General features: G+C 38.6%; 2 protein-coding genes across 2 annotated transcripts; one reads left to right on the top strand and one right to left on the bottom strand.

Moving 5' to 3' along the window:
- Positions 1-337: 337 nt before the first annotated feature.
- henmt1 (HEN methyltransferase 1) lies at positions 338-5833 on the top strand (the record flags this gene model as incomplete). The annotated part of the gene is made up of 9 exons (XM_080032190.1): positions 338-427; positions 697-809; positions 1273-1407; positions 1972-2154; positions 2482-2668; positions 3792-4011; positions 4415-4538; positions 4958-5115; positions 5724-5833. 9 exons carry the CDS (start codon positions 338-340, stop codon positions 5831-5833), a joined length of 1320 nt encoding a protein of 439 aa, XP_079888316.1.
- Positions 5834-8053: 2220 nt separating this feature from the next.
- fam102bb (family with sequence similarity 102 member Bb) lies at positions 8054-25094 on the bottom strand (the record flags this gene model as incomplete). The annotated part of the gene is made up of 11 exons (XM_080033401.1): positions 8054-9766; positions 10950-11019; positions 11835-11971; positions 12773-13007; positions 14111-14221; positions 17633-17727; positions 18465-18511; positions 19007-19123; positions 19494-19523; positions 20314-20434; positions 24949-25094. 11 exons carry the CDS (start codon positions 25092-25094, stop codon positions 9724-9726), a joined length of 1152 nt encoding a protein of 383 aa, XP_079889527.1. The 3' UTR covers positions 8054-9723.
- Between the last annotated feature and the right edge of the window lie 2832 nt (positions 25095-27926).

The raw sequence follows: 27926 nt of genomic DNA, 5'->3' as shown, positions 1-27926 counted from the left end.
ATGATCTTAAATTTATTATCCCATTATCTCAATGAAACAAGGGCTCCTTTTCTCAAAGTAAAACGACTCAAATAAACTTGATATAATGGGAAAACAATAGGGGAAAACAGGAAATATAAATGATCACATGTCCTTGATTTGGTTATTTATTTAATTAAATTGCATTCCATATAAAATACCTGTGGTGGTTTGTTGCATGCAGCGTCGCTCCAAAATAAGATACAATAAAAAAGATAAAATAAATCAAATAAAACAGAATTAAAAAACCGCCTCAAAGTTGAATAATAGAACAGCGCCCCCTGGCGTCCGGCGGGACTATAGCTGCTAACACATAAAGATGGACCCGTTGCCGTTCTTTAGTCCGCCGCTTCACAGCCAGAGACATACATTTGTCATCGACTATGTCCTAAAGAACAAACCCGTAAAGGTAAAGCCGTGCAAATGAGAAACACACGAAGCACGGTCGCTGCAAAGCCAACGTTTGTTCGACGATAATTCAGAAGATAGATAACTTCTTCACCGAAACATTTTAGCTAACGTTAGCTGTAGGCTATCCACCTGCGCATTTTCCTTCGAGTTATTGCTTATCATTAGCACCGGTTATTCTTCATAATGGTTCAGGTTCCTTGCAGTGATAATTTAAACTCATTCCAGCCAAGACTTCAGCTTAACTTTTACTTTTCACTATATTACCAGGTGGTGGATTTGGGTTGCTGCGAGTGTACTCTGCTCCAAAAACTCAGGTTTCATCATGCAATTCAATTGCTGGTCGGTGTGGACATCGACGGGGCCACAGTGAAAAAGAAGATGTATGTATCCTTGTCTTTATACAGTCAATCGTTCAGGGCTGGGAACGTGATTAGAAATTTGAGATAGTTTTGATATCAATAAGTGGTAGATATTTGCAAAGCTGACACAATTAAATTTATTTTGCTTTATTGACATGACCAGCAGAGGTTTTCCTGGCTCAGAATGGGCCTGTGGGGGGTCAGTACGCGAGTCCGCGACCGACTTTTTTTTGGAGTTGCGACGGTTTATGTATTTTAAGAGGGTGTGGGGTTGGGAGAGGGGAGTTTCTGTCCAGCTCAAGAGCATTTCAGTCAGCCTGTCAATCACTGCGTAACAGTAGTTTCTCTTGCCCCCACAACAGTGTTCAAAACTTCGCTTAATCTATCTATGTCGTCTAAATCATTTTGTGCCTGTTTGTCATTGTGAAAACTTCTACTACGTGGATTGATAACGAGTAAACTCTGCTTGTGTGTTCCTTTTTAGACACGAATTAACTCCTCTTTCAACTGACTACCTACAGCCAACTTTTGATCAGCTGCGCATTGAGCTGTATGAGGGCTCGGTCACACAGAAAGACGCACGCCTCAAAGGATTTGATCTGGTGACCAGTATAGAGCTGTAAGGGACTTTTAGGCTTTAGACGTTCAGTGTCTTTATTACTGTCTTAAGCCCTGTCCACACGTACACGAATAAAAAATAAAATGCATTTCCCCTCTCTGTTTTCCCCTACACATAAAAATGTTTTAGAATATCTCTCCATATACAGGACAACGCAACAAAAAAAACTTTGAAACAGTGACATAATCATGGCAGGTCAGTAATTGGTGACATGTGCCACATCAAACACCATAGAGGAGCATTGCAGCATATGCATTGAGCTGCTTCTTGAGCGAGGCTGCTGCAAGCTCAATAGACAATTGACTCCAGAGTTTCACAAAAACCTTCACTGTCCCCATAAATACAGAAATGTGGAGTTTTTCCAAAAAATCTCCAGAAATTTTCAAAATGATCCGGTTTTATTTTATTTGCGTTGCCAAACTGCACAGAAATGGAAGATATGTTTACCCACATACCTCTGTATGTGTGGACATGGCCCTATTCTGTTGTTTCTCTACTTTTTCCCAATCTTTACCTGATATCTCTCTGCATTGCTGCCATATGTTTCCCCCTGGCATTCTACAGCATAGAACACCTATCTCTTGCGGATGTGGAGGGCTTCTCTGAGGTGGTGTTTGGTTACATGACCCCAGTGGCGGTTATCGTCAGCACCCCAAACTCTGAGTTCAACCCCCTGTTCCCTGGACTGACAGGTTTCAGACACAGTGACCACAAGTTTGAGTGGACCAGAGCAGAGTTCAGGTCATGGTGAGCTGTTTTTAATGCATTTCTTTTTCAACCTTTTCTGTAGGGAAGGGGACAGCACAACGTTAAGTGTTCAATCCTCAAACACAAACAATATCGATTTAAATTGAATTTTGTTAAGAAATAGTTAAACTTTTTTGATAGTGATAGTAAACAACAGATGGCTGTGGATATGTAGTTTGAGTTTGAGACGGCTTTGGCCCCGACCCTTTACGATTTGAAAGATGGCACTCAAATCTTTCATTAGCAAGTAAGAGGAATGTTCTGTTTTGCCGACCGACCACGGCAAACGTTTAATTTAACAGTTAATCCCACTGTTCGCTTCCTCAGGGCTCTGAAGGTGTGTTTGCGGTACGGTTATGAGGTGGAGTTCACTGGCGTTGGACAGGCACCGCCGGGCACACAGCAGAGCGTCGGCTTCTGCTCCCAGATTGGTGTGTTCAGACGGATCAACGAGCAAGATGGCTGCAACGTGTTGTTTAGTGATGATTCTGACGGTGTGTTTCCATACACACTGGTGAGTGGATTTCATTCAATTGTGAACCTAATAAATACAGGAGTGGACAGATTCTCTTTTATACACATTTCAAGGAGGCTTAGTGGTGGAGTCAGCAATTCCGGGTGCTGAAAAAAAAGTGTGTTCAATTAATACACAGCATAAGTCTCTGGATTTTTTTTTCAGTCCAGAATCGCTCGCTCCACCTTTTAAGGCAAGGCAATTTATTTGTAAGAGATCAAGATCATCATTTTCATATCATGCACTTTAGATTTCAATCCGTATTCATCACGCAACATCAATGTGACAATATAAATTGAAATAAGACGATGAAGCTTTTCTGGACATACAATTGGACAGAATATGATAAAGGCTGGACAGTGTTGAATTTTTTAAACGGCCCTTAAAAGTAATCTTTTACCTTTGTCGACCTCTGCTGGTTACAGTTGGGAAGTACAACACCTGTGGTTTTCTTAGTCAGCATATGAACTGTTAAAGGTGCTGTAAGCGGAATGGTTCTTTTAGCTAACTTCCTGTCAGTTACTGCAGTTAGCAGTCCCCTCGCTCGTCCCTACGTCACCACATTAATGCACTGCGGTCTTCAAGCAGGGAGTTATTTAGCATCATCTCAGATCCATAAGTGTGATAAAACATGATAAAAACCATCAAAACAGACATTGGTAAGGATTTTTACCTGCTCCGCCATTGTAGGCGCATAAACATTCACCCATGTGTCGCTCTGGCGTGCACCGGCAGTGAGACCATGAGTGAGACGGGTGTCGGTTTGTAGCGTTCTCTCTTATGATTGGATATTAATTTCGGGATCCCTGAAAAGTTTATTTGCCGATTACATGCAGAGCAGCTGACTGAGAGATCGGCTTTATGAAACACGCACATTATGCAAGTGATCACTGTATGAATAAAGAGCGATTTAACACTTTAATCTGAGGCGCACACACACATTTGTCTGCACCTTACTAGACACCCAAAGAAGTTTGACAAAACAAAATAAAAGCACAACAAATTGAAAGAAGTACATTCAAGCCGGTCACTAGTATACAACATTGTAAAATGGATAAAATCAGGGTTGACATACATCATTGATATTGTAATCTATGTCTCTTTTTATCTGTTTTTGTATCAGCTGAAAAGTATAGAGTACCCGAGCCTGCGTGACAACAACATCTTGCGGAAGGTCCTGGTGAGTGAGGTGTTGTACTGGGCAGAACAGATGAAGACCAGATGGATTGAGGGCTTCATTGACCGGTCGGACATTGCTAATACACTGTACTATACTGAGGACGGAGAGGGGGATTGTGACAGAGTGTCGGAGCTGTGCACAGCGATGGAGGACAAACTGACAGGTCAACACACTACCAACACTTTCTCTCAGTTCGTAAAAAGCAACCCCTTGTGTATATGATTGGTTGGATATTAAGGAAATCAATATGGAATGCTATAGGATCAGAAAAGGCTATTATTTGGTACTGTCTAAGATGGTAAAGTTATTTTCTCAGTTCCTTTGGTGTGTTTTCTCCAAATCAAAAGTTTTGGGACAATTAAAGCTGGAGTCAGCGATTCTGGAGAATGTTTACCGTAATAATTTTTCTATGAAGAAAAAGAAAAAAATAGTCGGATATTATATTGATAAGGCCTAGTGTTTTTTTTTAAACGCATACAATGATGACAGTATGTATTTATTATTATTACTATTATTTTTTTTTATTTATTTTTATTATAAATCTTTTCAAACCCTATATCTCACAGCAGCAGCATGTGGAGCAGAGATGCAACAGTGTGGCAGAGTTGTGTCAGAGGATCAGGAAGGAGAGGATGGAGACGTGTTAAGGACCAACAGCAAAGGACAAGAGGAGTTCAGCCAATTGCGCAGGTGTGTTTTCTTGAGGAAGATGAGGTGGAACAGCATGGCCATGGTGGGTCAAAAGACAGTTTGTAGCATGAACCAGATCACAAACCCTAGGCCTTTTTTTGTGACATCTGTAGTTTTGACTGGCTGTAAATATGCTGCCTTTCCTCATATATACAGTTGTCTTTTTACATTATATGCCTTACCATGTTACCAACTTCTTAAAAAATATCCCATTTATAAGGTTTGCTCTTCATTTCCAAACACTTTAAATCTTCTTACATTTTATTAGTCACATTTCTGTTTTCATGATGCTTTTATTAAAAAACAACTGTCTCACAAATTATTATTGTTTTTCTTATTCATTCAATCATTCGGCATCCTAACTATTGTAAAAGTTTTAGGATAGCTATTTTAAATTCCCCTTTTGTCTGTTCCGGAAGATGTGTGTCCGTACCTCTGGCTGTGCTGTGGGCTGGTTACCCTAAAGTCAGCGCGTGGAGTGGAAGTCTCAGTAATCTCAGACTCATTCTGATGGAGGACACCAAAGTCAAGCTGAGCCAGGACGGCTCTGCTTTGCTTCTATATCACCAGGAACAAGGTACTGATTACATTTGATTACTTTTGTCCTTTTTTAATACATGTTAACATTTATAACAAGGAGGGGAAAAATATATTATATTAAGATGTGGAAGTTATTAAGCAAGTTATTCTCCCATGGGTGAAAAATGTCCTACTAGTGATATTTTGTTCAAGACATAATATGGCCTATTTTAAGCCGATTTATCGCTACAAGATGTATCTGTGTCAGAAATGTGTCTGACTAGTTCTTAATATGTGTTATCGATGTGCCACAAGCATAGTTGTTGACCTTTTTTAACAATATAACATTTACTTTTAAAAATGGCAATAATGATGGCTGTAACACCACTTCAAATACATCCTTCAAATACATATGTACTATTACAAGTTGCTCAGCAGATGTCACCATTTTGACAATGGCCACTGCAGCACAATGGCTTCACACAGTGGTTTAGTGGATCAATATCCAAAACTCAAATCTAATTTGAATTGTGAAAATAATGCATGACCAGCTGACTTCACAATGTTTCTTATCTTGCTCTTTTGCTCATCCTATGAATTTAATAATTCTACTTTTCCGTTGGTTTGGATTTTTTTTTTTTGCATTTATTTATTTGTATGTTAAAGAAGAGGAGGATCATGATGATTTGAAGGATGATGATTTTGAGGACAGCGGGTGCACAGAGGCCAGCCAGTGTTACCACAGCGCTGAGGAAGACTGGGAGGCCTATGTTTGATCTGAAAGATGCTGTGTTGTTGTCCAGACAAGTAGGTGACTTGTTTAAACTTAACAAGGGAAATCATGAGCAAGCAAAAGCTTTTCCTTGGTCACTACTAGACAGTACGAGATGTACCAACAAATCCTAAGCTGCACTGTGGACGCTTTGGCTTTTGGATTGTTTTGACTGCAACTTTGTGTTTGAATTATGAAAGAAGTTAGGCCAATAAAAATTGCCTCTAAAATAAGACACTCCAAATGTACTGTAAATAGTACAATAAAATTCCAAATGTAAGAAAATGTTCATTGTGTGATTGCTGCGTATTGTATGTTGGTTGAAGTGCAATCTACACATGCTTAAGTTTTTAACCAGTTTATTTCAACAGTGCAGGGTACACATTAGAAACATACACACCGGTTAAGGAAGCAAAAGTTGGCCAAAATAACAAGTCTGTAACAGGAAACACTGGACGGTGTCAGAACAGCGCAGGACATCACTTTACAGAAGAATACATTTGACAGTTTTATATAGACAACAGCTTCACAGAAGAGAAGAAACCATGTTTGTAACAACATGTTAGGTACCAAGATGAACATACCTGTGTCACACAGGTAAAACAAATGATTTCTATCCAAAAAACACAAAAAATCAGTCTCCAATAATTGATGTTTGGTAGCCATAAATCACACACTTAACGCTGGGGTTAACTATGTATTCAGAACACTTTTTTTCCAAAACCAAAACATATTTTCGCAAAAATATGGCACAGTATCAGCAAGTAAATATTCAAAAACAAATATAATGATATACAATAGACTTTACATGAGACATTTTAGACCATGCCAAAAATAAAACAGACAAAATGAGAACACTGACTTTACGTCATACACTGTGCAGATATATGCCTTTTAACATGAAGAAATTAGAACATGATTTCCTACATGCTCAATAGGAAAGTGAAATTAGCTTCAATGTGGATCAAATGATGTCACAATTCAAATTCCTCAAACTTGGAGAAACATAGAGATGTGTCAAGTTCAGCAAGCTAACATACATCTTAAATCATGCTGAACATACAAACATGGAAACGGAACCCTTGACGTATAGTTAAAACTCCATACACTGACGATGCTTGTGCAGATATTGATATAACATGTTAATAGTTGATCTAGAAGAGGAAGTTTTCTACCTTTTTTTATATGGCTTATGACAGAGGTTTACAGATACTGTACAGTCTGCTTTCACAAGTTAGTAGCTTTTGTGTCCATGGTTCTCCTTATGCATAGGCCTGAGAGGGTCCCTGCTAAAAGTATGTGTTGTGTACTTGGGGCTTTTTTTTCTAATTAACTGAATAAAAGATGGAGTCAGCTATTCTGGAGACTGCTTGTTGTCAAAATCACTTTGTCAAAATCAGGGAATATCTCTAATACACACCCTAGAGCCTAGGCTGTGTATTAACACCAGATTTTTTCCCAAGCACACACATTATGGACAGGTAGTGTGAGGAGATATTCACTGTTTCTGACAATAAGCATTCTCTAGAATTGCTGACTCTACCTTTTTAATTGGGCACTTAATGTCCTATCAGGCTAGAAATACAAATCGTCCACATGCATTTAGCCTACTGTTTGACACAGGACTCAGTATTTTAAAAACTCTGCAGATTAATATTGTTATTAATGTAAATGTGTCTATAGCGCTAATCAATCATGTATTGTGTGCGTTGGTTATTTGTTATAAGACTATTCTTAAGTTTAACAGTTGATAAGATGTTAGGAGATATACATACACATACACAAATTAGGACAGCTGCTGCTGAGTTTTTTTTTTCATGGCAGTGGATTACTTATCTAGTCCTTCCTGTGACACAAACAACAGAATGCATCGGCTTCACATCAATACAATGATCGATGCATCACAGGATCTTTCATTTGTTCACTGAAGTTCACGCTTCCTGACCAACAGGCCAGCTCCAAAAAGATGCAACGCAAAGTCCGAAATGCTTGGAATTAGATGTGTGTGTGTGTGTGTGTGTGTGTGTGTGTGTGTGTGTGTGTGTGTGTGTGTGTGTGTGTGTGTGTGTGTGTGTGTGTGTGTGTGTGTGTGTGTGTGTGTGTGTGTGTGTGTGTGTGTGTGTGTGTGTGTGTGTGTGTGTGTGTGTGTGTGTGTGTGTGTGTGTGTTACAAAGGCGGAGAGAATTGACTTAGAAAAGCAGTGAATTTGAGACCAAAGGGCTGGCATACTGTGTAACAGATAAAGGTCAGAAAGAATACCTTAATTTTAGACTGATCATTTTACCCAAACACTAGTTGCCACAAGACCTACATAATAAATTAAAAAGCAGATACTGCTCTCTGCATTTCAATAATCCTTCGAGAATATGAGGGGAAATCACAGTATATACTGACAGAATATTTTCTTTCTCCTTTCTTGTCCTTTCAACTAGTTTGTCTTGAAAAATAAACGTTATAGTCTATTTAGATTATGGGGGTTAAAAGTATTTGTTTGCTGGGTGTCTGTACATCAATTATTAATAATATATATTTATATTGTAATCAAAATAATACAGAGTGGAATACATAAAAAAATGGGATTTGAAGGTACGTATCTTGATCAAACCGAAACACATATATTTCATTTTAGTCAAAAGCAAATATAAAAGTTACTAAGATAGTTACTTTTAGCAGGGGATGGCTCTGTAATCGCCATCCTGATTGGATTGAATTACTGCCACATTTAATTATGTGAAAAAAATAAACTAAATTACCAAGATATCAGTTCATCAAAATGGATATTTTTCATTTAAAAGGTAACGCCTAAGGAACAATGTAGTTGCCCAGACAGAATTAAACCAGAGTTACTACAGTCTGAGGAGCATTACAAAGCCAGGATGCAGTAATCTTAACAGCCAGAGTTTAGTTACTGCGGTTGGATTAGTGTAAAGCTTCATTTTTAATAAAAAGCTTGTCAATTTTTTTTTCTTCTGTTTTGAACAGAAATTACACATTTCTACAGCATTACATTTGATTAAATGGCAAGGCAAATGTCACAACGTTAGATTGTGACGTTAACTTAGTTGTAATATGCTGCTACTGCGTATTACCCTGTTTAGGGCAGATTAGTACTGTGGGATTTTCAAAAAACTATCCTCAAATATGAACGAGGACCTCTATGATATCTCCTCCTTGCAAGTAATAGCTTTCCTTACAAGAAGAGATTATGTCACATCCCCCCACTCACCCAAGATAACATGATAACTTTTACTACAAATAAAAGTGGTCTTAACCAACCACACACGCGCACACACACACACACACACACAGCCCATGTTCACATTTTAAATAGCCTCATGTCTCGTATTTGTGGTAAAATATTCTCACCTTCAAAACACTAGTTGTCAGAGCGCCAACATTTATCGGTACAGCTTTTAAGCAGCGTATAGGCAAATATTGAATAGAACATTCTGTTTGAAAAGCAAGTCCTAAACAAACACTGAGAGACAAAGGAATGTATTGAAAACGTATTGCATACTCCTCTTCAGTGTAGATATCGGTTCGTTCTGATGAAGCGCACACACAGAACCTGTCCTTGTGTCCTCCATAGAGAGAGAGATTAATATTTTTTCCAGTTCGTATCAGTTTAAAGTTAGGTTGTTTGTTTGGATGTTTAATTTCTCTAAACTAACATCTGTATGTTTTTATGATGGCCGACTCCCTCACATACAGAGTGTCACAGGAGGGCACTGTTGTAACATTAACCGTTCAGAGTGATCACAGTGCTGCTGCTGATCCTTTTCAAAGTGTGTGCCGTAGGAATGCAGATTGTAATGGACACCGCCTTGCTTCAGCTTTTTTTTTTTTTTTTTTTTCATGTAAGCAGTGTCAGTCCATCTCAGAGAGGCTAAAGGTCTAACGTTTTATCACAACTTGCTCGTACGCTCCAGCACCAACCCTGGAATGACAAGAAGAAAACACAATTAGATGAGCAGACGACTAACAATGCACAATATTCCCTTATGTGTGTGGAGCCTTCGTGTTAAAATATCCCTATTTCACTATTTTAATCACAGAACAGTTATCAAGACAAATGACATGACTCTGCGCACTAAATTGTAAGGGAAATCGATCTTATAGCTGTTGAGACATTTCACTCGAATCCAAAAATGACAACCGTATGGTTGTACTACTAGAGGATCAGTTTGTAGAAAAAAAATTAGGGCTGTCAAACGATTAAAATTTTTAATCAGATTAATCACAGGATTCTGTGGATTAATCACGATTAATTTTACCATTGGAAATATGCCTGAAAAATTCGAATTTTCTCTGTATATTGTTGTATGAACGTAAAGATAAATGACAGAAGGTGGATATGTACATTTAAAATTAGTAGGTTATGTTTATTAATTGAAAATCCAAATTATGGTTTTAATACTGAAAATAAATTTAAACCAAACCATAATTCAATTGGTCTGTCTCTTTACTATGTCTTTGGGCAAATATAGGATAGGCTATAGAATGCCATTTATTTGGTGAACCTATAGGTTGTGCATTCTTAAATACAACTTGATTACAGTCCGCGGGGTGTGTGCGTGCGTGCGTTTGTAGACGCGACCACGTCCTAGGGGACTGTTCATGTGTAGCCTACCAGGAAGCCGACGTTATGTTGATGTCTGATCACACACACCTCTGAAAACTGCAGACGTTTGTGTCCTCGCGGGCTCTGAACAGAGCGGACAATGTTTCTCCTCCTGTTGCTCCCGACATCAACTGCCAGCCGCGGCAGTTGATTTTATATACTATCTATGCCCCCGACACAGACGTGACCGTTAGCAGTTTAAAACTTTAAAACACGGCACGGGCTAACGTGCTGCTATGTTTGGCTGCGCGCAGCTACTGATCCTGGGTCAGCCACAACGTTAGATGACTGTAGTACAGAGCCGGTGGGATGTACGGGGCGGATCATTTTGTGCATGCGTTAAATGCGTTAAAAAAATAACGCCGTTAATTCCAGAAATTAATCACCCTGCGTTAACGCGCTAATTTTGACAGCCCTAAAAAATATATATATATTTTCCTTGACGGCAGTTATTGTGTACTCTTGATAGCATTGACTTCAGTGTATGTCCCACACTCACCTGGTGGGAAGGTGATGGCTTCCAAGGGCTGTACTTCCCCCAGGGCCAACAAACAGACGTAAGCCTTCCTCTGAAACACACACAGTTGTATTAACATTCATTCAGTGCAGAAGAGCGCATACATGCTCCTGAACAATTCTTGTCATGAGGAGCAGCCAGTTGCTAGGTGATCTAAAAATAATCATGTATTGACAGCAGCATTCTTTTCCTAGCTTTGAGCTGGATGAGACCTTGGAATGAAAAACAATGCCCCACTCCTCAAAGTACACAGTCTGACTCACAGGATAACACAATGCTGTAAAGTTAATTACAGCCCTATGCAAAACAGCTGTGCAGTTAGCAAAAACAATAATGCTCATGATTTGATACCAATTACATTACATTTCTATTCATTAATTGTAGAGCTGAAAGTCCTAATAGATTATTTGATTAGTTGATGGCCAGCAGCTATTGAGATTGATACCAGCTTCCTGATTTTCTTTTATATCATTTAAATGTAATATCTTGAACTGTTGCTGAGACAAAACAAGAACTTTTATAATCACAGCTCAGGCTCTTAGGACAATAACTTCCCCAATTGAAAGGAATTTCTGCACACCTCTCTCCATGTTTTGTTTTTATCCGGTTTGTACGCAACTTCTCTATTCTACTTTTTATTAGAGCCATGTTACGGTTCGTTGCCTATATTGCATCTTCCAATCAAACTACTGTAGTTCTGCTTCCAACTACTTAATTCACATTTATTTATTTATTTATTTATTTATTTATTGCTAAAGATTCTCTTCATATTTAAATGGAAACATAGCATCAGAAACACGAAGAGTAAAACCTACAAATATGCAGTTTCTGATAAAGTCTGTCTGTTATTCTGGACCTGTTGCTTACCTTCAGCACTAGAGTCCAGTAGGTTGGGTGTAAAGTCTTGACTCTGGAGAATCTTTTCAATAACATCATCCGCATCCACCCGTGTGTCGTCCATCCTCTTCAGCTGAGACTCCATGGAGTCCTGCTTCATTGGGTGTCTGAGGGCAGAGAATATAAGGATCATTTTCTGTCCATTTCACCACTAATGGCTTTAACTGGAAACTGAAAATACTATGGCTGCAATTACAATTACATAGGAAAAATACAACAATTTGAATACTATGCATTTTTACTCTTGCTGAGAGTTGGATCATAAGAAGATAACTCGTGTCTGAATGTGAATGGTTTGGTTTGGTTATCTTAGCATAAATTCTGGAACAGGGGGAAACAGTTTTACTGTCTTAGGTGGATTGGCTATCGGTCCCTCTAAAGCTCACTGATTAACACATATCATTTGTTTAATCTTTACAAGTACGGAAGTGTAAAACCGACATGTTGTAGTTTTACGCGTGGTTTTAAGGATATGAGCCAGACTATTTCTTGGCAGGTGCAGTTACTTCCTGCAGTCTATTTGTCATGGTGAGGTTACTATGGTTGGGCATTGTTAGTTCCCCACACACACAATGACAAACATTTGACGCCACTATTGACATCACAATTTGAAACCAGATATTCCTCCGCTGTTCTGCCTCAAAGCTTTTACTGCACAAGAGCCACTTCCTGTAATGTCACACAAGTCTCAACTGTGATTAAATTATATTATACATTAGTTGTGATGAATATATGTTTTTGTTAACTTCCCGAAAATAACTTGCTGATAATTTATTTTGATCTCATTACCTACAAATACATTAGGCTACTATGACTTGAGACTGCTTTATGTTCATTCAGCCTGACTATATAACCATTACATCTTTCTGTACTTTTCATAAATTAATTTTGTTGTGCTTCCATCTCACCTGTTGAGGCGTTCACAGGACGAGGCGCTCCGTACTGGTGTACCGGGTGGGTTGCTAGTAGTTGCTGTGGTAACGGGGTATTCGGGTAAAGCAGGGCAGGGTCTGGCATCTCTGTCCCGGTCCTCGCTGGGCTCCGGGAGGCTGCCAATGCCTGTTGAGGCGCTGCCCACCGAATGGTTCCTCCGATGGCTGTACTCTGACATACTGGAGGAGCGCGAGTGACCTGTGCTGTAGCCTGAGAAAGATCAGAGGCAATGAGTTTATTATGTTATAATATGGTATTAACAGTTAGGGTTATAGGGTGCACAATATATCATTTTTTCGGTAACTTGCGGGAAGAAGAAACATTGTCAATAACAATGTTACATCATGTTTTAAGTTGATTTTGCAAACTTTTAGCAAACTTTCTTATCTACACAAAGGAACATTGTCATCTACTTGGAGTTGAGCTACTTCCCCGTGGTAAATGTTAAATGAGTCCAATATAAACTCTCTTTTTGATCTCTATCGACTCTTGAGAGAAATGTTAGGCTCATAAGCTGCTAAATGCTCACTTTTGTTTATAACTTAGGCACCCCGTTGCTAAGTGTGTCCCTCCCTCTGCTTTTCAGAGTTTCAGTAAAATTGTTTTTTTGACATCCACTTATAATAGGGTTGGTGTCTAATCTACATTTAAATATTAATGACAAAGGATACATTTGAAACATTCACATAATGTGTAATATTATAGAATAGTTTTTTTTCTGGCAAAAAACATTCTGTGCTTTCGAGCAGATTTGCAACTTGTTAAAAGATTCAGCAGTGACTCCCACACAGACTCTTGTGGGGTTTATATCTGCAGGAAGCCTTTTAGAGCAAGGACATCCCAGGGCATCGGTTCACTGCGTCATGCAAGAGCAAACTTCCAACACACTAATTCCTCCAAAGAGTTACAGATGGCAGGAAATACGTTTTCAAAATCCAAGTTAGAGGGCCATTAGAGGTGTTCTCAGTGCATCTCTCCACTTCCTCTGATCTTTAATTACAGCCATCTGATCTGCCTGTAATGGAAACTTGAGCCTCAGATTTGAACAGCTCTGCTCGAGTGTCACTGGACAATTGTTTTATTACATCTCTCCTTCTTAGTTAGAGGTTTTCCTCAGTTTGACCTCAAACACACATTTCCCCAGTTAAAATAATGGTCTTCGAAGACAAAAATATTTGTTTCAATTCTGTCACTAGCACTATATATACATTTTATTTTATCTGCTAAAATGGTTCTGTATGATTGCCTGTCATCCATGTCAGGTCAACAAATGTAAAACAAATCTAAATTCTCTAAATGTGAGGGACTCTTACCTGAAAGTTTGGACTGTTGGCTGCAATGGCTGGCGTAGCTTGACGTTCGTGAATGACCGCAGCCTCCGAGCTCATCAGAAACTACAGGACACTTCCCTTCTCGACTCTCTGCTGTATTAGAAAAAGAAAAGACAGTCAGGAATATTGAGGCCTGTAAACTCTACAAGAGTCCTTTTTATAGAGCAAAAAGGTTCCATTATTTAAGGAAAAACGCTAAATGTACAGCTTTTCTTATGCCTCCTCCTCATATAAGCAGAAAAGAAACCGGTGCCAAACATGGATAGATTCTGTCTAGGCTCTTGCTGTCTACTCTCCATGGCTCATTCTCAGCTCAGTGTGTGTGGTATTGATATGGTATAGTATTTTTTGTGAAAAACAGAAATAGCTGAAACAAAATTTGAGTATGTTAGTCTGCAATGAGAAATTAGTGGGAGATAGTTCTAGAAAAAAAACAGTAAAAATGCCACAGCACTTGTTCTTTTCTTAAATTATTAATTATGCAAGGCAACAATACCATTCTCTTCTTCCAACTATTTCAAACACCATATCCAGTAAAGAAAACTTCATATGAAATGTATGCTGTATAAAACCACAGACATAATAACCCAGTTCTTGTCTCGTTAAATGTAGAATATTTCTTTGTTTTTTTTATACTAAACAACCTGGATTGTGCTACTGGATGTTGGTTTGTAGCTTGTTTCTGCCAACGGATGACAGTTACAACAACAAAGAAGCTCTTGTTTGCTCCCCACACACTGTCCTATTATAGTTCAGCATCACTAAGTTAATGAGTGAATGACCCCAGCTGGAAAGTATCTTGGCTTGTGGGTGGCAAACAAACACATTTAGAAAAATGGAAAGGAATTACAGTTTAAATCCCTATACAATTCTATTACAATATTTTATCCACAATAACAGTATCAGAGCTCAGCTGGTTCTGCAATCAGAGGGGAGTCATGTGCAATACACAATTTCTGTGTGACTGAAGATGAAAATATTACTCCAAATAACCAGTTTTTGGACAGTTGTAACAGCTGAGATGGAACATTGTGTACATCAATGTCTTAAGTCAAAGCCCCTTAAAAAAAAACTTGCAGTGAACTTGCAGCGATATGAACACGTGTGACACCGTTTTAATGTCAAGAATGCAAACTGGAAAAAAGCTGAGCCATCGGAAAACAGAACAGTTCAGAGTTCAAATGTCTGTAGGAAAGGAAGGAAAGGGCTCTTCCACGACAACACAACAGAAACACCATATTAACTCTGAGATGCATAGGTGAAAAAAACTACTGTTTCCTCAAAATTTAGGGTGAAATTTCAGCATTTCATGTTACAGTTATACCTGAAACATCTTGGTTGTGATATTCCCCAAGGGGAAATAAATCTCACATATGATCAAGTACTGAGTCTAGAACAATTGTGTGTGTGTGTGCACATTGCGATGCTCTGACTTATTGGGGCTTATAGTTTTCAGTGACCTATGCATCCAAAGGTTAACAAAATATCTCATGAAATTATTTGTCATATTCCAACTCGTCTCGAAGGATAAACATACATATTTATATCAACAAAGATCCATCTAGAAAACAATCTACCATACTGCAAACATTTACCAAACCTCCTACTTGAACTGATACTCCTCATACACAGCCAAGACATCATTATGCTAATGAGAAATATCATCATCTTCAGCAGAAAACTACACAAATGGTGTACACACACACACACACACCAGAAAAACACAGTTCTATTTTTAACCATTCAACAGCCTACAGGGTCGGTACAGATTGCAGCTCATCTAAAAGAGGACTAGTTTAAATAATACATGAAAGAGCTGCACCAGACTCTGAAGCTTCCAGGAGGAACACACATTCAACACTATGCTGTGTTCACACACACACACACACACACACACACACACACACACACACACACACACACACACACACACACACACACACACACACACACACACACACACACACACACACACATTCAGAACAAGAAATAAGGGGTGAAACAGGGGAGTGTATTTTAGCAGAAAGGGGGCATCTGGAAGAGGAACATTTTCATTGTGCTGGATAAACAGCAGTTATATGAAGTATGATTGCATCACCATGCTGTAGAGACGCAATTTCACACGCATAATTAAAAAAGCAATCAGACACAGGATCATATCATATCAGATCTGCAGCTTAATGCATGAACTTTAATGATGCACTTATTGTAAATCTAAATTACGAAATTTGGTGACGAATAAGGCTTTCCCTCTTGTAGCTCCTCCATAAAAAAAAATCTTCTAGTCATTAGCCTGTGTAAAACTTTGAATAATGTAAAGCAGCAGCAGGCAATGGTCGTTTTGAATCAGCAGTGAGGGCTAGGTGTGTGGTTTCAAAGCTGGAACGCTAGGGAAACAAGGGTGGGGGAGGTGGAATTGTATGTCAAGGAGGAGGCAGGTAAATGAAAGGCAATGCTACAGTTAAAGTGTACATTATGTTTCCAGTACATTTGGATTATAACCACCGTTTTTATCATTGTTGGTTAGTAAAAATTGATACTAAAACAACGGCAAGCGATCAGTTGATGTTGAGCGACTCATGCTAATGTGATCTTATCTTAAAGAGGACCTATGATGCTTCTACAACTTGTATGACCTATAAACGTTGTTATAATGCTTTATAGTCATGTTTAACCATACTAAAGTGTCAAGTAATGACTGACATGCATTTAGACGTATTCCCTGCTGACCGTCTGGGGTGGCTGTGCAGAGCGCTAAACACTAGGGCAGCCGGTCGCGATTCACTTGTTAAAATTTCCGGGATTCGTTACGTAGAGAATCCGGATTTTTCCATGTATGGTAATGCTGCAACGTGCTCCGGCAATGCCCCCACCTGCCTGCTCAAATCTGCCCGCGCACCGCTGAAAGTGTTCTGGAAGGAAGGTAACCAATCACAACGGAGTGGGGTTTGCAGGGGGGGAGGGGGCGGAGAAGGACGAAGCCTAGTGTTGACAGGGAATGCTGAATGCACCCAGATGAGAGGAAGAGCTTCCGAAAATCTACATGGTTTTTTGTGCTGTGATGTTGCTCTATAGTCAGGTTGCTCTATAGGAGTCATTAATGAGAAATTAAGACCAGAAAAGTAGTATAATAGGAGATATTTAATGAAAATGTGTTTTAGTAGGGATGTGTCTATATCCTTTAAATGTAATAATAATAATAATGGATGCAATTTATATGGCGCTTTTCAAGAACACAAAGTCACTGAATGCAAATCTACACCGATTCTCAGCATGAGCTCAGAACAGCAAAGGAGAGTAGACCAGATAAAACAGTAAGGTTGTTACAGAATCTCTTAGATACATATAAAGAACTTGGATGTGAAAGTGAAACAAAACTACTGGTAACCCTGGCTCAGCATGCAATGGGATGGATACAGTGTGGTCTATCAGGAAATGTTTGGAAAAGCCGTTGGGATGACTAAGCAGAGCAGTAGGAGAGTAATGTGGCGTGATAGGTCTCACCAGAGCAGCCTTTCTGTGAGTCCCCTCCCCTCCTCTCCTCCAGCAGACTCTCTCCATCGCCCTGGATCCCGATCACTGTTCCCGTGGAGGGCGGCCTGATGGCAGAGGGAAAGATCAATCAATCAAGCTTTTTCTCCGTTCTTGTTAAATAATTCATTGTGTCAATTATATAAATCGTTCGTTATTAAAATAATAAATAATAAATAAATGCAAAGCAAGGCGGAAAAACCCCCGGAGAAATGGAGGCAGGAGGATTCAAATATTAAAAGTCACCTATTTTTTTAAACGTGTTTTCAACATGAATATGGGTCATCGTGTGTCTAGACAAGACTCCTAAAGTACGAGAAAAAACAACCCTCTCTCTTTCTTCACCTATACCTCTGTGACAAACTGAGTTCAGAAACTCCAGATTTCTCTCCTTTCTAGTAGAAAGACAAATTATATTTATAAGCTGAAAATTAGCATTACATGTGATAATCAAGGTATATATATATATATATTAAAAAAAACTATGCATAAACAGACACTACTGAATAATTTGTAGGTCATATTTTGCCCCTGGGTAAAGCAGTAAAGCAACATTTCTCTCTCTATGTATGTGACACATACACAACTTTTACTGAAAATAATATTTCGACTGGAAGAACTAGTGTGACAACTTGGACAAGTACATTTCTTTCAGAATGAAACGAGTCGTAGTGGTAGTAGAGATACAGACAGAAAAAGTCTGATGAATAATGTCAAATGACACCAAACTGTCAGACTGAGCTAATACAGTATGAACTGCAGACAAAAGCAGATTTAGCACCATATTAAAATGTATTTAACTTACGTTTTAAAACAGGGATCCCCTGACATGAGCTGTGTACTAATGATGACCTGTTAAAAGAAAAAGAGAATTGTTATTTGACTCAGGTTTGACTTGCGTTCAAGGTCTCCAGTAGCATGGATTCTTCGTTTAAAGTAAAAGGAATGTGTTTTGGTTCAGGCATAGTAACAATACTTCATTCCGACATAACAAGAATAGACAAACTCCAAAAGTCACAGCTAAAATGTAGTTTTACCAGCTGATCTTGAAAAGCCACAAGGACTCTGATTAGTGAGAATATCTTTGTTTTTTATTCTTTAGTTTTGTGACAAATTGGGGACTTAGAATTATTCAGGCCTTCAATGGTTTATTTCTGGTTACACTCTAATTGACTACCAGCCATGAAACCAAGCTATGGTTGTTGTACGTAATCCTAGATGTTTATGCAAAAACCCTTTTTCTGTGTGTCGTTTCTGGTTGAGAAAAATACCAGGCTTGTATTCAAAACACCAAGGTATCCTCCCCAGAGCAGTGACATCAGACTGGAGTGTCTGCTTCAATGTTACCTTGAGAATGGAGTTATCCTGTCTGGTATTTTTGGTATCGTAGCCTTCCAGCAGACATCTGCGGGTTGTGTTCCCTGAGCCGGCAAACTCTGCTAAATTCAGATCCGCAAAACCAAGCTGAAGGACAGAGAAATGACACCGGGTTAACTTTGTTTTTTTGTATCAGGAGCCTGACATTTTGCCCTGTCAGCACTGTGACGTATCTGGATGTTAAGAAAATCCCTAAATTTAATTTTCTCGTGGGGAAACAAAATACTTTATCTAGTGCAAAAAGTCGACAACAAGATGTTCAGCATGCTCAGTAAATAATTACTTTCAAACCCATGACATAATGAGCCATCCTGCAGGCAGAGAAATGCCATCTGTTTGCTATGGGCTCACGTGGCTATCTACATAAACATGGCTGATTACTGTAAATCTGGGCGACCTAGAGGTTGGGCTATAAGGGGGATGGGGGTTGGATGACATAAGCATGGGGAGGAGTTACCTTTGCATACGCCTTTCCACCTTTCAGCTCCTGGAAAAGAGACAATTGAACATTTAAATTAAAATATTTGAGTCAGGATTCATTTTAGTGTGATAAAGTGCAAAAGTAATTAACGGTGTGTCTTTATACAAGTAATTAACATTAAACTTAAACTTGAGCATCTTAAATACACAGTCCGAGGATCCACCCAGAAATACTATAGAGTCTGGCGACTGTTTCTGTCCTACTTTAAAAACTGAACTCCCCTAGATTATTTTCATTCTTTGAACTTGTAATTTTATGTGTCGCTATGATTTGAATGGTTATTTTGATGTGTAATTCAGTTTACCTGTAGTGTTAGCTTTTATTTTATTGTTTATTTTTATTGAGTATTGAGTACAGATTTCAAATGTGTGCAAACCAATGAAAATATAATATTCGTAAAAACTAGGTATCACTATCTTGACATGATTGAAACAACTAGAGCAAACTCGCATTAAAGGTTAAAGGATTATCAACAGGGTGAGTGGCGAGAGATTTAACAGTGATGAGTCTCTTCTCTTCAGAATGCTTTGCTTGCTAACTGCTGTTTCAGAGTTCACATTTCACTCTCAGGTTTCAATATGTCACATTAAGTCTACGTAACCAATACCAGAATTTGACCCAGGTACAGCATTCTGTTAGCAAGGATTGGACACTCCTCTTTAATTGCTGCCTTGTTTTTACACTTGCGAGCCGAGAACAATAGTCTTCATTTTTGCATGAAATCCTCACCAGATGCATAACCAGAGCCAACATAGGTGTATATCTAAATCTGAAGCTCAGCAGTCACATACTGTACCTTTCTGACAGACACACGACACACACAAGGGTCCAGCACCCCTGTTCCTGCATTAGCGCTCATCTTGCAGGGGAACGAGAACCGTTTCCTCCATCGAACACTGTTGGCATGCACCGGCTCCCTGCATTTGGAAATTTACAAGAAAAAAAAAAGAGAATTTTTTAAGTACTTTGTTAGGTCCAAATATGCATTTGTTGTCTCCATAGCTAATACGTTACTAGATTGTTGATGTATATTTGGATTTAAATGCGTAGAGCCAAACACAGACTGGATTTGGGATTTCACTCCAACTGTAGTATCACAATTATTTCTTTGAGTGTGTCGTTGTAGAACTGAAAAGCTGGTTCATTTCCTTTTTGAGGTTTGGACAACTCCCGTTAAAATCCCCTGATTGACTATTTGGTTCGGTGCCAGAATCATAATGCATTATTGGGTAAACATAGGAACAACAAATGTTTATTATTGAACATCTGAACAGTTTCATAATCTTGTTTTTTTGCACGGCTGCTTTGGCACTGCATACATTCAACATCCGAGAACTTTGGCTTCTCTTGTTGAATGCAAAAAGGATTTTGTAAAGAAATGTATATATTTCTTAAATCAAGTAATTAAAAAAAAATACATACTGTATAGTTTGCATGTACATAAGACATACGTCTTGAAATTGGCGTTTATATCAAGAGATTTTAAGCAACGACCAACCCTTATCCACAACCATAAAAAACTGTTCACAAAACAATGATGATTTGTTTTTAGTACAGATTTATTGGACTACCATTTATTTCACATCCTTGCTCACTTCACTAAGCTGTCAGACTTAATTTAATCCATTTTAAAATCACTAAACATAACAATGAAAACCTCTTAGTTTGAATGACTACTGGATTAACTATCATGACATCTCTCACCGGCCACTGATTCAGGTTGTTAATACAAGCTTATGTGCTTAGCCTCTGGTTTTTCTTCCCCCTAATAACAAGCTTATTAATAACACTGACTCCTGCTTTAAAATGATAGATTCCTTTTGACTTCGGAATCAAAATGTCACAGCCTTAGATGCAGCTCTTTCGCACGCGCAAAAGGTCAAATTATCACCTCATCAGGTTGATGTTGAGCGGTTCTAGCAACTTGCCATTCTGTTTTATTATTTATTCACTTATTTTATGTTTTATATCTATTCCCCCATACGATCTACCGGTATGTGCCTTTCTTTTATTAGGCCATGTTATTTCACCCTTATACGAGTTGTGCTGTGGTTCATTTCGGGATAAATTGTTTTGTAACATGTTTACCTGGGTCCTTTGACAATATGATGAACTGTTAGCATTATTCTGTGGGGCTTGTTCCCTTTAGTGTCCTTTCTATATTGCAACATTCTGATAAAAATAATTATATTTATTAAAGAAATAGTGAGTGAGGTGCAGCCTACTAGTCTCAGTGAAAGGATGAGATGAGGTGAAAGAGAGAAGAGCTTGTATGCGTGGGCAGCATTACGATACCCCAGATGGCTTTTCTTTCACAGCCGTCCTCTCCTCTCCCACTCACCTCACTTACTCCCTTCTGTGAAGACATCTCACATGCCATTCATTTCTATCAGCTGAACAGGATTTCATCCTCTTCAGTACAGGGGGAAATGATTACAAGTTGTCTCTCATATTAATAACATAATACTCAAATGATTATCAGGATGTGCAGATCCCTGATAAGACGGTTAAGGCCGACTAATTATACAGGCCTGCCTCACAGAAGCAGCAGATGCGTGACCAATGATTTTCAAATGCCGACTTCATCGTGAGGTTGATACTTTTTCAGAGAGTGAACTCCATGAGTAGGAAAGGGAACTCCCAGTCCCAGCCAGCAGGACACGACGTGCTTTGGGAATATTGGCTTGGCTTGCCTACACACACTGTTAACTCCCAGAACTCCTCAGCGCAGCAAAAATATACACTCTCATCGCTATAACGTGGGTCAGATATCTTGTGAAACACAGCTGCTCTCCTTTTTAAAAAGCCAGCTGCGGTCAGAATTCAGGCATAAACTCTCTTACACAAACACATTGTTACACAAGAAAACAAATATTTTTCATGTGTATTTGGGGCAGGGTTTTTTCTAATGTCTAGCTTCAATGAAAAGATCAAGTCTGAATTTTATCCAAAAAATGGATACTTTAAAAAAAACACAAAGAATTAAGTAAAGCACTCTTGTTTTGGGAAAAAACAATGGTGCAGACCTGATGGCGAGCCACACCAAAGGAAAGAATGGCTCATAAAAACAACAATCCTCACTTCCCTTAAACACACAATTGGGATGACTAAAGAGAGGGTGAGAGGAAATAAAGTTTAGGGGTCCAACAAATCAAACTGCTGCTTAAAAATGGAATCTAACAACACATCAGACTTGTGACTAAAAATCAAGCAAGGCTAAGACATTTCAGAGCGAGAATAATGTTTTAGGTAGGGATTAAACTACCTCTTACAGTATTTAAAGGTGCAGTGTGTAATATGGGAAAATGTAGTGGTATCAAGTGTTTAAAGTTTTAGATTGCAATGCTCCCTTGGTAACCCCTCCCTCTCGAATAATTACAGAACCTACTTACTAAAGATGCATTAACAGTACCTCAATTCTTTCCACAATACCAAGTGATGAGGTGAAGATGTATTTATTTGTTTATTCTATAGTACTTCTGCTTTGTCTTCCAACAGGTGCATTGCCCCAGGACTCCCCCACTATAAAAATTAATATTGCCATTAAGTTTGTCAGTTCTACGCTACTGTAGAAAACATGGCGGTGCAACATGGCAGCCTCTGCGTAGGTTGACCCGCTCCTATGGAGATCATTAAAAGCTCATTCTAAGGAAATAAAAGAAACAACTTTTATTTTCAAGCAATTATACACTAATACAATATACTTATGATATTATTATCTATCAAGTCTGTTCTGAAAAATGCGACTACATTCTACAACCTGTACCTTTTTGAATTGATCTAAATGCCATTACCATCCCAAAGCAACCGGATCATAAAGTACAGAACACTGTGACCTTTTTCTATTTAGCCACTTTATAAGAGCAACTTTCTGTAGAACAAACAGAGGGTCTGTTATATCATCAGGGTGAAGCCATCTGATCCCTAGAGCCTCACTCTAAAACAAATGCCTTTCTCATGGTCCAGTGTTAGAAGCCGGTTTAATTAATGAGCCAAATTTCAAAGCAGGTTAAATATGAGGACTGTCTGTCTTTGCTTGTCCCAATTTGTCAGCAGTAATAGCGTTATTATGAAACTGCTGTGGACCACAGGGTGACTGAATAATGGCTGCTACAGTTATTGAGTGTGGACATTTTCCTTTGACAATCCATCTTCTAAGAGTAGTAAACTCTTATAATCAGGGAAATAGACTATACACATTGAAAATGTTTAATAAACGGTTTATTTTTGATTATATTATTTGCTACTTAAACAAAACGATTTCCCTTGGGGCATGAAGAAAGTCTCATCTAATATTATTGTAACTTAAGAGCGTAAGCCTAAAACTGGTTCCAGAGGAGATGCCTGTCTTTACTTGTCTCAACTTGGTAGCAAACACAGTGTCATCTGCTGTGGACGAAAGGTGACTTACTAATGGTTATAGGGTGGGATGAGAGGATAAGAATTAATTGTGAATCGTGAAGAAAAAAACACTCACAATATGTTGATTGTGGTGAATTTCCATTAGTGACTTGAAAAGGCTGTGTAGGATGTAAGGTTACTATTAGGGCCACAGCCAGGAGAGAAAAATAAGAGGAGGACGTGTTTTCTCATTATGCACTTTGAGAAAAAAATAGAAATTTCGAGAATAAAGTTAAGAAACAATTGTGTGAATGCAGGCGAAATATCAAGAAAAAACTTGATGGTTCAAAACTGCACTAATGTTGGCAAGATTGACTCGAACTTCAACTTATTTTCTTTTCACGGTACTCCATCCCTGATCTTAATTCCATTTCCATTTCAATGTAAAGCACTTCGAGCTGCATTTGTGAAATGTCGCAATATATCTGATATGCATTGTGTAGGAGCGATGTATCGCAGTAGGCTATAGCCTATCATGATATATTGTGACCCATATGTATAATGAAGGATTGCCAATACCCAGTAAGCCCTACCTCCAACCTACTCCTATTGCAACATAATGACCGAATAGAGGCCACAAAGACACACACTAGGACAGGAGGACACTAGTGGCATTATTGATCAGGCCGCCATACATAGAGCCAGAGGAGTCATGTTTAGCTTTGTTACAAGTCAGCTGGCTACTCATCATTTTCCACAATCAGCAAGGAAGTTAGCCTACCAAATACAACCACTGCAACACCCTTTCAACGCCAAGGAAAGGCTATCTTATAAGCACCAATTGTCGTTAATTCTACAATTTATTTTCTCGTTAAAATAGCTTTGAATGTAAGGTAAATATGGACAATCAAAATACAGTTATGGCAGCAGACAACTGGCAGACATTAGCTTGTTTTAACATTAGTCCTATAACTAGCCTGTTGGCTGGTCGGCTTATTATGTGAAAGCTCCTAAGCTACTTTATCTTACGAACTATATAAAGCAGTATAGAGTGTACATATAGCTGTATTTAATGGACAACAATCCTTACCGTGAAGACTCCTCGGAAAAGCCTCCGTCCAGCAGCCTGACTTTACAGAAGAGGACACCGTTGACGAAGGGGACAGACGACAGCTCGTCCAGCTCAAAATCCACCCTGAACTTGAATTTCTTCTTCTTCATCATCATTAAATCCATACACTGGTTCAGTATTCTCGAGAAGATGCTGCGATCTGGCCCGGTGTCGCTGACATTACAGCCCCATTGTGTTGTAGCAGAGCCGCACAGTGTTGTGTAGTGGGAGGATGGTGAAGCTGCTGCACAGACCGTCCATCCTTGAAACCAAGCGAGGCCACATAATGGAGAGACACTTCCGGCTTTTCATTTCAAAATAAAATCAAATGCATTGAGGGAGGGGGGCTCAAAAAGACTGTAAAAAAGTTTGTAATTAGTAATGTCATATATATATATATATACAGTGTCGTGCGAAAGTTTGTGAACCCCTTGAGCCTTTTGGAATTTTATTTATTTTAACCATTATTAATAAAAAAAATTCAATACCAGTATTTTTTATATGAAATAACAGATGTTTGTTTATCAATTCAACATTTTTCTTTTCCAGAAATCAATTGTTAAAATAGATAAAACAAATTATTTGACAAATGTTGTATGTGCAAAAGTCTGTGAACCCTAAGCTGCATTGCTTAAATCGAGCAAGGTAAACACAATCAGGTGGGCCAAACTGATTGATGAAATAGATAGACCAATGTAGTGAGAGATCTTTAGGGAAGAAATTGGGCGCCACTAGATAAAACAAAGATAAAACCAGGTCAGTTTAGGCTCACCAAACTGAACCCATACAGGTCAGACATGCTCAAAGGGGAAACAATCTCAGAGGATCTCAGGAATAGAGTTTTGATGTTGCACATTTGTCTGGGGACAGCTATACATTCGTATAAAAAAGTTTGAGCTCCATCGGCCCACCGTGAGGCAAATCATCTACAAATGGAGAGCTTTAAGAGTGACTTAACATCTGCCTAGAAGTGGACTTCCTTCAAAAATATCTTCAAGCACCACAAGAAAAGGGATTTTTCAGGTAAAAGCCAACCCACACATTACATCTGGAGATTTGCAGACCATTTGCCATCACCATTCTTCACTTGGGAGAAGGTTCTGTTGGTGGTAGGCAGAGTTGCGTTTTTGCCCAAACATGGCGGTTTTGGTTATGACCAAACAGATCAATTTTGGACTAATCTGTCCACAGAATAAGACTTCAGGTATCTCCAGGTGCTCTCTGGCAAAGCTGTGACAAGCAGTTTTGTTCTTTTTTGAGAGCAGAGGCTTCTTCAGCAACCCTCCCTTGAAAGCCATGTTGACTGAGTTTTCTTCTTATTGTGGAACCATGCACATCTGTCCCAGATGTTGCAAGAGAGGTCTGCAAATCACTAGATGTAATGTGTGGGTTGGCTTTTAACTAAAAAAATACTTTTCTTGTGGCGCTTGAAGATATTTTTGAAGGAAGTCCACTTCTAGGCAGATGTTCAGTCACTCTTAAAGCTCTCCATTTGTAGATGATTTGCCTCACTGTGGACCGATGGAGCTCAAACTTTTTTTGAATTAATTTATAGCTGTCCCGAGACAAATGTGCAGCATCACAACTCTATTCCTGAGATATTCTGAGATATTTTTCCCTTTAAGCATGTCTGACCTGTATGGGTTCAGTTTGGTGGGCCTAAACTGACCTGGTTTTATCCGTGTTTTATCTAGTGGCGCCCAATTTCTTCCCTAAAGATCTCTCATTACATTGGTCTATTTCATCAATCAATTTGGCCCACCTGATTGTGTTTACCTTGCTCGATTTAAGCAATGCAGCTTAGGGTTCACAAACTTTTGCACATACAACATTTGTCAAATAATTTGTTTTATCTATTTTAACAATTGATTTCTGGAAAAGAAAAATGTTGAATTGATAAACAAACATCTGTTATTTCATATAAAAAATACTGGTATTGAAAAAAAAAAATTAATAATGGTTAACATAAATAAAATTCCAAAAGGCTCAATATATATATATATATATCAAAATTAAGTAAATAAATTAGTTAAGTGTCTAAAGTTTTTATGTTTTAGAGAAAGCTCTCTGTGTCCACTCTCTTCCATATTGCGCCAAATGGTTTAAGTGCAATTTTAAGATATTTGTAGTTTACTCAAATACTTGACTTTATACTCCACCACTACATTTATTTGTGGTAGGTGTTGTTTTTTTAAATACTAGCCCCACGTTCAAAAACTGCAACATTTGATGATAAGACGATATGACTCAAAGGGCCATTCTCCTAGTACAGTGTCTCCACTTTGTACATTTGGATGCTAATACTTTTTTAGGATTTTGAGTCCAACACTTTTCCAACACTATTTTTACAATATAGCCTACCCTATTGTTATTTAAAAAAAAAAAAAAAAAAAAACGCATTCTCTTCCCCACTGGTAGCCTACACAAATTAAAATAGTTAGGGGCTATAATACAAATTTAGAAAGCAATTTATAAATGCACCTTTTATTGTATTAGGCCTAGTCCAACAACGTTCACATTATCTACTTTTAAACTAGGCTAGTCCATCAATAATGCAAAAATAAAAAGTTGTAGGCCTACCTGCTTACTTGCTCTGCACACATAGGCTACAATGTGCCAAGATTAGACTATTTTAACGTATGCCAGTTCAGATGAATTTATGTTACTATTTGACAGAGAATTTGCTCTTTTTATGTCAGATTACTTACATTTTGACTTTTAAAGCGTTATGTCCCCGCTTTTATCTCGAAATATGCATTGCTGAAACGGATGTACAGTAATGGCACCCATTAGCTTGACGGAAGTTCAGTTCAGAGAAGCCCGCCTCCTCTCTGCGTCGCCCCCTGGCGGCCTGGCAGGACGCCAGCAGCTCTAAGTATTGGATTACACCAACACAGTGAAACCAGCTGCTCTTATGTAATATCTGTCGCCACCTCGTGGTACACTCTAAGCACTGC

Source organism: Ammodytes marinus (genome assembly GCF_949987685.1).
Source record: "Ammodytes marinus genome assembly, chromosome: 8".
NCBI classification, from domain to species: Eukaryota; Metazoa; Chordata; class Actinopteri; order Uranoscopiformes; family Ammodytidae; genus Ammodytes; species Ammodytes marinus.
The sequence above is the reverse complement of the archived record's forward strand: the minus strand, read 5'-3'. Positions and strand labels throughout refer to the sequence as shown.